Genomic DNA, 13,130 nt, shown 5'->3' with positions numbered 1-13,130 from the left:
TGACTTCTAGGAAACTGTCTATTTCTGTTTTAAATTTATGTAATGATGTAGCTTCTACAGCTTTTTGGGGCAGCATATTCCATGGACCTACCACCCTCTGAGTGAAGTAGTTCCTCCTCATCTCAGTTTTGAAAGAGCAGCCCCTTATTCTAAGACTATGCCCCCTAGTTCTAGTTTCACCCATCATCAGGAACATCCTCACCGCATCCACCCGATCCAACCCCTTCACAATCTTATATGTTTCAATAAGATCGCCTCTCATTCTTCTGAACTCCAATGAGTAGAGTCCCAATCTACTCAACCTCTCCTCATATGTCCATCCCCTCATCCCTGGGATTAACCGAGTGAACCTTCTTTGTACTGATTCGAGAGCAAGTATGTCTTTTCTTAAGTATGGACACCAAAACTATCCAGTATTCCAGGTGCAGTCTCACCAATACCTTGTACAACTGAAGCAATACCTCCCTATTTTTATATTCTATCCCCCTAGCAATGAAAGCCAACATTCCATTGGCCTTCTTAATCACTTGCTGCACCTGCATACTAACCTTTTGAGTTTCGTGCACCAGGACCCCCAGATCCCTTTGTACTTCAGTACTTTCCAGTTTCTTGCCATTAAGATAATAGCTTGCTCTACGATTTTTCCTGCCAAAGTGCATAACCTCACACTTTCCAGTATTGTATTCCATCTGCCAAATCTCTGCCCACTTACTTAGCCTGTCTATGTCCCCTTGCAGGTTTTTTATGTCCTCCTCACTCACTACTTTCCCCCCCATCTTAGTATCATCTGCAAACTTTGATATGTTACACTCGGTCCCCTCCTCCAAATCGTTAATATAGATTGTAAAGAGTTGGGGACCCAGCACTGACCCCTGTGGAACACCACTAGTTACTGATTGCCAGTCTGAGAATGAACCATTTATCCCAACTCTCTGCCTTCTGTTAGATAGCCAATCCTCTATCCATGCCAGAATATTACCCCCAATCCCGTGATTTTTTATCTTAAGCAATAATCTTTTGTGCGGCACCTTGTCAAATGCCTTTTGGAAGTCTAAATACACTACGTCCACTGGTTCCCCTTTATCCACCCTATATGTTACTTCCTTAAAGAACTCCAACAAATTTGTCAAACATGACTTCCCCTTCATAAAACCATGCTGACTTTGTCCTATTAAATTATGATTATCCAAATGTCCTGTTACTGTCTCCTTAATAATGGACTCCAATATTTTACCTACCACAGATGTTAGGCTAACCGGTCTATAGTTTCCAGCCTTCTGTCTACTGCCCTTTTTAAATAAGGGCGTTACATTAGCAGTTTTCCAGTCTGCCGGGACCTTTGCTGAGTCCAGGGAGTTTTGGAAAATTATTACCAATGCATCCACAATCCCTACCGCCACTTCCCTCAAGACCCTAGGATGTAAGCCATCAGGTCCAGGTGATTTATCCGCCTTGAGTCCCATTATTTTACCGAGTACCACTTCCTTAGTGATTTTGATCGTGTTTAGCTCCTCCCCCCCCCTGTTTGTCTAGTCCTGTTAGAATTTTATAAGTTTCAATGAGATCCCCTCTCATTCTTCTAAACTCCAGTGAATATAAGCCTAATCGACCCAATCTCTCTTCATACGTCATTCCTGCCATCCCAGGCATCAGTCTGGTGAATCTTCGCTGCACTCCCTTCATGGCAAGAACATCCTTCCTCAGATAAGGCGACCAAAACTGCACACAGTACTTAAAGTGTGGTCTCACCAAGGCCCTGTACAACTGCAGCAAGACATCCTTGCTCCTGTACTCTAATCTTCTCGCTATGAAGGCCAACATACCATTTGCCTTCTTAGCCACCTGCTGCACCTGCATGCTTACCTTCAGCGACTGGTGCACAAGGACACCCAGGTCTCGTTGCACTTCCCCTTTTCCCAATCTATAGCCGTTCAGATAATAATCTGCCTTCCTGTTTTTGCCACCAAAGTGGATAAGCTCGCATTTATCCACCACATTATACTGCATCTGCCATGCATCTGTCCAATCACCCAACCTATCCAAATCATACTGGAGTTTCTCTGCATCCTCCTCACAGCACACACGCCCACCCAGCTTTGTGTCGTCTGCAAACTTGGAGATATTACATCTAGTTCCCTCGTCTAGGTCATTAATATATATTGTGAATAGCTGGGGTCCTAGGACCGATCCCTGCGGTATCCCACTAGTCACTGCCTACCACTCGGGAAAAAGACCAGTTTATTCCAACTCTTTGCTTCCTGTCTGCCAACCAGTTCTCTATCCAAGTCAGTACATTACCCCCAATCCCATGTGCTTTAACTTTGCATGCTAATCTCTTATGCGGGACCTTATCGAAAGCCTCTGAAAGTCCAAATACACCACATCCACTGGTTCTCTCTTATCTATTCTACCAGTCACATCTTCAAAAAAATTCCAGTCGATTAGTCAAGCATGATTTACCCATTGTAAATCCATGTTGACTTTGTCCGATCCTGTCACTGTTTTCCAAGTGCTCTGCTGTTACATCTTTTATAATGGACTCTAGCATTTTCCCCGCTACCAATGTCAGGCTATAATTCCCCGTTTTCTCTCTACCACCTTTTTTAAATAGTGGGGTTACATTAGCTACCCTCCAATCCATGGGAACTGTTCCAGAGTCTATAGAATTTTGGAAGATGACCAGCAATGCATCTACTATTTCTAGGGCCACTTCCTTAAGTACCCTAGAATGTAGATTATCAGACCATGGGGATTGATCGGCCTTCAATCCCGTCAATTTCCCCAACACCATTTCTCTACAAATACTGATTTCATTCCATTCCTCCCTCTCATTAGACCCTATGTTCCCCGACATCTCTGGGAGGTTATTTGTATCCTCCTTTGTGAAGGCAGAACCAAAGTATGTATTTAATTGGTCTGCCATTTCTTTGTTCCCCATTATAAATTCCCCTTATTCTGACAGCAAGGGACCTATGCTTGACTTCACCAATCTTTTTCTCTTCACATATCTATAGAAGCTTTTACAGTCAGTTTTTATGTTTCCTGAAAGCTTACTCTCATACTCTATTTTCCTCCTCTTAATTAATACCGTTGTCCTCCTTTGCTGAATCCTAAACTGCTCCCAATCCTCAGGTTTGCTGCTTTTTCTGGCGAATTTGTATGTCCTCTCCTTGGATCTTATGCTATCCCTAATTTCCTGTTAGCCATGGTTGAATCACCTTTTTTGTTTTATTTTTATGCCAAACTGGGATGAACAAATTCTGTAGTTCATCCATGCGATCTTTAAATGTTTGCCATTGCCTATCCACTGTCAACCCTTTAAGTAACATTCCCCAATCCATCCTAGCCAATTCGCGCCTCATACCATCGTAGTTTCCTTTATTTAAATTCAGGACCACAGTCTCTGAGTCAACTACTTCACTCTCCATCTTAATGAAGAATTCTATCATATTATGATCGCTCCTCCCCAAGGGGCCTCGCACAACAAGATTGCTAATTAATAATTTCTCATTACATAATACCCAGTCTAAGATGGCCTGATCTCTAGTTGGTTCCTCGACATATTGGTCCAGAAAACCATCCTGTATACACCCTAGGAATTCCTCCTCCAGGGTATTGTTACTAATTTGGTTAGCCCAATCTATATGTAGATTAAAGTCACCCATGATAACTGCTGTGCCCTTATTGTAGTTCTGTTTTTAGGTGTCGGTTAAGGGACAAATATTGGCCAGGACAAAGGAGAGAACGCCCCTGCTTTTCTTCGGAATAGTACCATGGGACCATTTATGTCCACCTGAGAGGGCAGACGGGACATCGGTTTAATGTCTCATCTGAAAGACAGCACCTCAGGTACTGCATGCAGGATAAATATCTTGCTAAATCGTTTATAATGTGCATGAAATCAAAACCTTTCCGACATCGGGCACCATTATTGCCTCTCGGTGAAATTGTCGCTTTTGCTTACATAAGTGACTACATTTCAAAAAGTAATTTGTTGGTTGTTAAGTGTTTTAGGATGTCCTGTAGGATATAAGGTACTATAAAAATGTAAGTTTTCCCTCTAATATGTCAAATTGAATAGTTCACTGAAAAGTGGGTTGAGAGTGCACAAAGGAACTGTGACACATCTATGTTTTATTTTCAATTTTAGTTTGTACTCACGGTCCTGAAGCTCCTTCACTTTGTTGTTCAGTTCCTCCTTCTCACTCGCAAGATTCGCTACATCAGCAGTCAGTGTTCGATTCGTCTCCTCCAACTAAATAGCAAATTAAAATATTTAAATCGAAACCATTTCCAAATTATACAAATGTATACATTTCTTAAACTTGCTTTATCTTGACAGTTGTGTAATAGTTTCAAAGTGCACACAGTATAGCAGTCTCCAATTGATCAGCTTTATCTAAGCCAATTGTGCTCAAAGTCAGTACAATCTTGCTTCCTCAAATGGAAGAAATTCTTGTTGCAGATTCCTCTATGTATGTTAGGCACTTGACACCGCTCCAAAAAAAACAACAATTTTGTGGCAACTTTGTTTTAAATTCTCTGGTCGTGTTGCATTTCTTACATTGAGAAATTCTTTTATATCTTGAAATAAAATGGTACTGCATTCGTTTCTAATGAATGCCAGAGACTTTCTTGATTCTGCGATGTGGCTATAATATGTGCAATTTGTATTGTGGCTATATTGCAAGTCACTTTGTTCTTTATACACCAAAGCTTTCAGTAGACAGTGCGATAAATAATACTTTAAGTGTATCACAGAAAAACATTTTAAACTTTTCAAAATAATTTTAAAACTCTAATCTGTACCCTCACATCCCTTGGTGATCTAAAATTTTGGCAAAAATTATTTCACCTCACCAACCCACCAGCTCAGATTTTCACTTGTACCCAGAACCACTCCAACTCCACAAATATAATTGGAAATGAGTGCTTTAGACAAACAGAGATGCTGATCTAAATGTGCATTCGAGAAGTTGTGGATTACAACAGAGACAAAGGGGTATTCTGAAACTCCCAACAACGGGTGGGTTTGGGTCGAGTGGGAAGTTAAAAAAAGGTTAAAAAAAATTCAAACCTGAACCCAACCCACCTCGAACCCGCCCACTTCCGGTTCTAATGGCGGGGGGGGGGGGGGGGGGAAACAACCCGCTCTCAGGAAGGTCACTCATTTAAATATTTTAATAAGGCCATGTGCCAAAGATTTTATCACTCTTCCAGCTTTAACACTGGCTGGCCGGGTTTTCCCGAGCCTCGGGAAACCCGGCAGCTGAAGGGAGCCGTGGAACAATTAAGTGCCTTTATAGCACTGCTTGTGGGCCAGGAGGAGCTGGGGTGCTTCGCCCCCACCCCCGGGCCCACCAAGCTACCTTATTAACCTCCCCAGCGATCCCACCGATCCAATATCCTCCATTCCTACAATCTCAACACCTCCACACCCCCTCCACCGATCTCCTCCATGGGCCCCCCGCGATCTTCCCACCATGTCTCCGGGCCCCCATAATCATCTCCCCTCACCTGATTTCTTTGGCCACCCCATCGATGCCCCCTCGATCCCTGATCGCTTGGCCCCCCCACAATCTCTCTGGGTCCCCCACCCCAATCGATGTCCCCGACTCCCAATTTCTCCGGGGCCCCCATCGATGCCCCACCCTCTCCCCCACGATCTCTCACTTCCTCCACTACGTTCCCCAGCTGCGGCCTGGTGCCGAAGGCCTACCTGCTCACAGCCAGCCAGCCTGCCTCTCAATCTGGCTGGCTGCGGTCAAGAAACAGCTCCAAAAATGGTAATCAGGCCCTGCTATTAAATTCAGCAAGACCCGAGGGAAACCCGTTTGTCTGCATTTCCCGATCGCTAAACTGCCGCTCCCCTCCCCCGCAACACCTCCCTGTAAATATCAGAGCCGAAATGCCTCGTCCCTGTTTGGTGGCACTTATCATCTACAATGCACAAGATGCACTTCATTTTTGAATACATTGAGGTGGTGCTTTGGGTAAAACAAGAACATTTCAGTATTACCATTTGTGATGTTTATTTTCAACTCTTCTATTCACATCTTTTGATTATTATGCATGATAAAAATTTAATTAGTAAAGGTTAACTCACAGATGCAATAGTAGCATCCTTTTCAGCCAGCTCCTGCTTGTGCCTCGCCATCATCTCTTTAATTTCCAGCTCCTTCATAATTTTTTCTTTCTCCAGGTCAGAATACTGTTCCTCTGCAATTGAGCGTGCAAGCTGCTCGGAATCTGCCTTTGTTAGTGTAATCTCAAGCTGTGCTGCCAAAGAATCTCTGCACCGAATGAAAATCAGTTCAATCAGCACATTATTTTTTTGCAAGTTAGATACTCACACAAAGCAACAACACAACACAATTGGACCTCCATTCTTAGCAATTTAGGACGTGTCTCCAAATATGACTCCAGCAAACAAGACAGTAGTACAGACTATTTAAAAACTAGGCTTCTATTTTCATAGATAAGCAATCCTCTTTCCACAAAATATAAGCTTCAGTTTATATTGCCTACATTTTATTTCCTTGTCATTTATTCTTCCACCCAAATTATCTGTGATAAATATATAACAAGTCAGGACTTTGAGTAAGTTTGGAACTCTTTCTATTGAAGATTGAGAAATACTATACAAATGCTAAAAGTTCAATGGAGGTACATTTTTTGATTGTATTTCAAAGTAAAATAAACAAGCTTGTTCCAGTGAGCTGGAGTTCCCACCTTTCATCCTGCAGCTCCTGCACTTTTTGCTGCAAATCCTTACAAAGCTTGCTTTTCTCCTCACATTCTTCCTTCAACTCCCTTACTTGAGTCTTGTACAAAGTCTTTAGAATTTAAAAGCAGCAGAAAAACAAACAGGCTATAATTTACAGGTAAAATAAACCAGTATTCGACATTCTTCAATAATTGTACTTCTGTCATTATGTGACACAAGTACAACAAAAGTTTAATAAGAACGACCAGTAACATAAAGCCATGCTCATTGGAAATACATTGGAGTTCTCTCTTAACAATTCTTCATCTTCAATTTGTCTCCTCCCTTTCTGACACAGCATTATTTCAAAATTTGAGATTTCAACATCCAAAATACCCAAACATCCAAAATTCCTGTGGTTCAGATATTTTTCTTTTAATTAGACAGCACTGGAATTTAGAAGTCCATTCTCTACTCATATTTGTTTCCTCTTTCATTGTTTAACTATGAACGCAAATATTTCCCAGTAAGTTAAATGATCTTCACAAAATAAAGCCTCTATATGCACTTTAGTATATAAATTAGAAGAAGTTGACCAAATAAAGGTTTTGTTTACCTTTAACGTTTGATATAATTAATTGAAATTATAAGCTAAGCATGGAGGGGATAAGATAAACTCAAAAATCCTTTTTCATTCATGTTAAATTGGTCATCAATATTTTGAGACAAAACGGTATCACAGTATTAAATAAATATTCACACACACCTACCACTAATAATAGGCTGTAGGCTCAATTTGTTTATTTTCTCATTTGCAATTTAATATTTGCCCAAAGTTTAAAATTTCATGGATTTCTGGTAGTTAAGATTCTGGTAGTTAAGATTCTTTTTCCTTCTGCTCAGACAATAGTTGCAGCTGTTCTTTTGCAAGGCTAATTGCAAACAAGAGTAGCTTCCTCATTTGTACCTTTTCATCTGTTAGCCATACTTTTAGAAGTAGGGCAAAGCAAATGATTTAAAATTAAAACTTTCACATAGCAAAATCTTAGAACCTTATTTAATGTCAAGCTTTCTGCACTGTGAACTCAAAAGTGGAGAACATACTGAAAAATACTGTTCTGCCTCCAGCTGGTCTTGAAGCTCTTTCATCTGACCATCAGCATCCTGGCGCTCTCTACAACAGTGGACAAAAATTAGAGAGAAGAATTACTTCACAAATCGAAGAATTACGAAAATATCCGCTAGAGATTACCTTATTTTTCTACCGCTTGTAAATTTAGTTGGCAATTTAAAAAAACCTGCAACCTGAGTCACAAAGAACCCACTGATTTTCTGTGCTTTCTGGGGCTTGATCGAGTTTTCTTTTAAGCTAAATACACTTTTACCACAGGAACACTGGAAACACAGATTCAATCATCGTGCAATGGGTATTTGCAGGAGATTAAACATATGAAAGTCAGCATATCAATTAAAGTTTGGCAATCAGACCTTTAATTTTGACATTGATGCACAGTACTCAAGTATATGCCCAAAGTTCAAAAGGTTTTTGCCAAAATGTGATTGTGTTCAGGATGTGTGTTCACTGGAGGGAGAAGGTGGGACAGCCAGACTATAGGCCTGCCTTCCCCATCTGTGTAAATATATTAAATAAAAGAAAAACTACTGTCTTTCAGCCAGAAGATATTTACAAGTGTTACATTACCTACCACAGGTAAGGTCAATCTCACAAACAGGAACTGCTGTCATCTCACAGGAAAGAAACACGGAGGGACACTGATTTTTAAAGTAACTTCACACCATTGAAGAGCTTCCTTCACTCTGTTATTTACAAGCTATCATTCTGAACCACACCCGTATTTTTTTTAACCTCAACTATAAAAGAAATATAAGCTGTGCAAAGCGGCTTTAGGTAGAAGGATAATCAAGGGAGAGCAGTAGGCAGGATCTTTGTAGGTGGACTTTAAACTTTTTAAGCAAACAATGAGATCTATAGTAGGTAAGCTAACATTCGTTTCCCATCTGTTTAATCTCCGCATACACTAGGCACAGGGTGTGGTATTAGTGTTACATTGGCCTGGTTTTCAAGTTTTATTTCCCCCACCTCCAGATTCAAATATACAAAAGTTGGCAAATTAACTGCAAGCAAATACATATCAGAATTAGATCTTATACATAAGGAGGTAACTCGAGTATGCAAGGCAACAATTTCGAGTGATCCATAAATGAATCAGGCCCACGGGGTGACCTAACTGCTTTGGATGCTGAAATGGAACAAAATGAAGAGAATGTTCAGATCAACCAAGTTTGTACAGGAATGACTGAACAGCACAAGGGTCAAGGTGCAACTGCAAAAGTAGCACACATTGGAATAGTTGAAATTCAGAGTCCATAAAAGCAATTTTATGAAGAAAACTGGGAGAGAGAAATTGTTAAGAATTAGTACAGGAAACTTTGGTTTATCCGGAGGTTGTATGTCCGGAAACCTCAATCTACCAGCAGAAATCAGGAGCCGTTTTGTTAGGTTTTTTTTCTTCTCGTGGCTTTTTTTTTCCAACAGTCAGGCTCTGCAAAGTCTCTCTGAAGCTGTTGCTAAGCTACAGAAATGCTTCTAAGGTACGGCGGACTGTTTAGAAGCTGTTGCTAAGCAACAGTGTTTGTTGCCAGATGCTGAGCTGCAAATCTCCGTATGCTTCAACATTAGCACTGGTTTGTCCGGCAGTTCTGATGGGACCGAGCTGTTGCCGATCTGTCGGTGCCGGATATAACAAAGTTTCCTGTATAAGAGAAAAGATCCTTTGCTTCATTTTTCGGTGGTTTACACCTTTCAGCTCCCATACCTTTAAGAGTGTTCATCCTTGCCTTGAGAATATAAACCCAGATACTGCATCTGGCTAAACCAATGAACAAGAAACCCTGTTTGCTCATTGCTGTTAAGTACTAGCCTTTATACAACAACTTGTATTTAGATAGCACCTTTAACGTAGTAAAACGTCCCAAGACGCTGCACAGGAGTATTATAAGACAAAAAATTCGACACAGCCACAAAAGGGCTAAATTAGGTCAGGTGACCAAAAGCTTGGTCAAAGAGGTAGGTTTTAAGGAGCGTCTTAAAGGAGGAAAGAGAGGCAGTGAGGCAGAGAATTCCAGAGCTTAGGGCTCAGGCAACAGAAGGCACAGCCACCAATGGTTGAGCGATTATAATCAGGGATGCTCAAGAGGGCAGAATTAGAGGAGCGCAGATATCTCGGGGGTGGTTGTGGGGCTGGAGGAGGTTACAGAGATCAATGGTTGAGTGATTATCATTAGGGATGCTCAAGAGGGCAGAATTAGAGGAGCGCAGATATCTCGGGGGTGGTTGTGGGGCTGGAGGAGGTTACAGAGATCAATGGTTGAGCGATTATCATTAGGGATGCTCAAGAGGGCAGAATTAGAGGAGCGCAGATATCTCGGGGGTGGTTGTGGGGCTGGAGGAGGTTACAGAGATCAATGGTTGAGTGATTATCATTAGGGATGCTCAAGAGGGCAGAATTAGAGGAGCGCAGATATCTCGGGGGTGGTTGTGGGGCTGGAGGACGTTACAGAGATCAATGGTTGAGCGATTATCATTAGGGATGCTCAAGAGGGCAGAATTAGAGGAGCGCAGATATCTCGGGGGTGGTTGTGGGGCTGGAGGACGTTACAGAGATAGGGAGGGGCGAGGCCATGGAGGGATTTGAAAACAAGGATGAGAATTTTGAAATCGAGGCGCTGCTTAACCGGGAGCCAATGTAGGTCAGCGAGCACAGGGGAGATTGGTGAACGGGACTTGGTGCGAGTTAGGACACGGGCAGCCGAATCTTGGATGACCTCAAGTTTACGTAGGGTCATACGTACCTCAGTTAAGCAGAAGAGCATCACATTAGACCACGATTAAAGTTGAAGATATGAATCAACTTTATTATACTAATGATGAACAAGCAAATAATCTGAAAGTATTATACAGTTAATTTAGTTGTAGTAGATTTCCCAGAGTAGACAAAATAGTAAAAGCATCATAGCTAAAAACAAATCTAATCTTTCATTAATTAGCTCATGATGCAAATTGGCTAAAGGCAGATGCCCAAGTGTAGAATTATATAATTACAAAAGATGCTTAATGTCAATCCAAAAATGTCAGAGCATTAATAATTTCTTTCAGTAGCACCCAGATAGCATATTGCAAATGATGTTGAAGATAAAGAATGAAGAGTGCAGTCACTGAGATAACAACTTAAGTTCAAGTGCAGAATATTTACAGGAACACAGTTCATTGGCTCCAAACTGACTGTTCAAAAAGAACCCCAGAGGATGACAGGGAATTAGTTATAAGACAACACTTCTTACTGGGATTTAAACAATGCATGAGTGGTTTAAAGGAACTCATTTTTGAGGAAAGAATTGTGCCTGATGCACTTAGGAGGTTTGGCAAAATTCCCACCAAGCATTTTTGTGTTAAGAATAAACAGGTTAGTTTCTTAGGCCTAAAAATTTGGCTGCTTTGCGCCTCCAGTTAGCGCCCAAAGCAACTAGTGCCTGGGCGCGGCGCCGCCAACACCTCCTGCGAAATTCAGCAGGAGGTTAGCGGCAGCAGCAACCATTAGTGACCCACGGCGCTGCTCCGCCGGCAATGGCATCATCGCCATGCGCAGCACCCCGCTCGCGATCTTCGGTAGCGCCCCATGACTTACCGCCGGATGCTATTTCCGACGGGGTCAGGGGGGCCTACCTGCAGCCGGGGCAGCGTTAATTAAAGAGGAGGTGCTGGGCGGCCATTTTTGTTGCTGGCCGCCTGCCAGCGCCTGCCCCCTCTGCCGTCCCTGGCCTCCTGACCAGTCCCCCAGCACGGAGTGCTGGCACTCCGATCCCCGGGGCCCCAGGTCGCACTGCGCAAGGCCCCTCCCCTTGAAGGAGGAGAGGAAGGTCTGCAGTACCGCGGCACAGCATGCTGCAGCGTGTGGCATGTTGCGCCGTGATATTCCCTCGCAGCGCCCCAAGAGGGAGGTGGGGCGCTTCCAGTAGCGCCCCAGCGAAGTTAGCGCCCCAAAGGGGGCGCAACTCAATTTTTCCCTCTTAGATTCAGAGCTTTTTCCATACTTTCCACCCTGTCATTTCTAGAATGAAGTAGTTGCACGCCTTACTGATAATCTTCGTAGAACATTATGGTTCCCCAAAAATCTGACAACATTGTTTTTCTTAAAAAAGAATTTGGCTGAAAGTAGCATGGCTGTATCCCATGTGTGTCGAGATGGGTTTTTTCCCCCCCAAGATGACTCCTGGGCTGGCAGTCCCTCTCGGACCTGCTCTCCTCTTCAGCTGTATCCGTGGTCATCCATTGCCATCCGCTGCCCTTTCTTCCCCCAATCTCCTCTCTTCAATTGCTCAAGATACCCTGCCTCCGATAGCGAAGACATTTCAGGCCAAACTACAAGTTTAAAGCTCCCCCTGCAGAGTCCACTGCCTATCCCCTGGCGTCTGAGCTCCTTCAACTGCTGGAACCCAGCTGAAACTTGAGCGCTATCACTGGATTCCTCACGCTGCCTACACGGTTGGACTCAGCGGCCGTGGCGCTGCTCTGCTTTTCAGGCACTTCAAGTCTGAAGCTGCGGAATTCTTTTGTCAAATTGGTCTCCAATCTCCTGGACTTCTCTAGACATCTAGACTACGTTTCTGCTTTGAACTACATTGGATTACACTACGTTTCTGCACTGGATTACAGTGCAAGACTTACCTGCTGTGTCTCTATCTCTGCTGCAAAAAGATTTTTGACCTTTAAACGGTCTCTGCTGAACTGGTTCTACTGGAGTTTCAGCTCTGCTGGCTTCTCGCCAGCAGCTGCTACTCCACTTGCTGTCCGGTGACTCGTTCTACCGGTTTTCAGCTTTGCTGGTCGCTGGCTTGTGGTTTTACTTTTTCCTCTGCCGCTTTGATCGACGGTGACCTCCAACTTGTGTCAATTTAGCCATCATCTTTCTGCATTGCTACCGACTCTCATTCCTACAGCAACAATCTCCATCCTCGAACTCTCTACCCTTCAAATAGCTTCTGGACATCACTCGCCTGCTTTGGACAGCGGTCCGTCGATGCTCCGTGCCGGCTCCATCCTGCTTACGTCGGCTTGTCCTTCCATGGGACCTCGGACTTTGACCCTGGTCTCCATACTATTGTCCCCAACCTATTCCCCGCTACCAGGAAATATGTATTCCATTAATTATGACATTTAAACAGGCCTATGTACCTGAGCTTTTCCCGTGTCCATTCGCCTGCGCACTTCGGCTGCCGCTCCGGACACGAGCCATTCTACCTTTCCCCCCGTTTTCCTTGTCTCTCTATCCCTCCCTGACCGCACTCTCCTGTCATCATGCCTCCTTTCATCTCTCCTCTCTTGGATACACTGCCCTCCCAAATC

General features: G+C 43.2%; 1 protein-coding gene across 7 annotated transcripts in view; it reads right to left on the bottom strand.

The window, feature by feature from the left end:
* rock2a (rho-associated, coiled-coil containing protein kinase 2a) overlaps positions 1-13,130 on the bottom strand; it is a 220,863-nt gene that overhangs the window by 42,884 nt on the left and 164,849 nt on the right. For all 7 annotated transcript variants that reach the window (XM_085996310.1, XM_085996308.1, XM_085996305.1 and 4 more), the window contains exons 20-23: positions 7,811-7,880; positions 6,733-6,836; positions 6,107-6,293; positions 4,162-4,255 (exon numbers count right to left, since the gene is read on the bottom strand). In XM_085996310.1, the coding sequence (XP_085852436.1) occupies positions 4,162-4,255; positions 6,107-6,293; positions 6,733-6,836; positions 7,811-7,880 (455 nt within the window). The remainder of the gene's footprint in view (positions 1-4,161; positions 4,256-6,106; positions 6,294-6,732; positions 6,837-7,810; positions 7,881-13,130) is intronic.

Source organism: Somniosus microcephalus, chromosome 9 (assembly GCF_052327205.1).
Source record: "Somniosus microcephalus isolate GS21.2 chromosome 9, FLI_Smic_1.0, whole genome shotgun sequence".
In the NCBI taxonomy this organism is placed as follows: Eukaryota; Metazoa; Chordata; class Chondrichthyes; order Squaliformes; family Somniosidae; genus Somniosus; species Somniosus microcephalus.
This window is presented reverse-complemented; position numbering and strand designations above follow the sequence as displayed.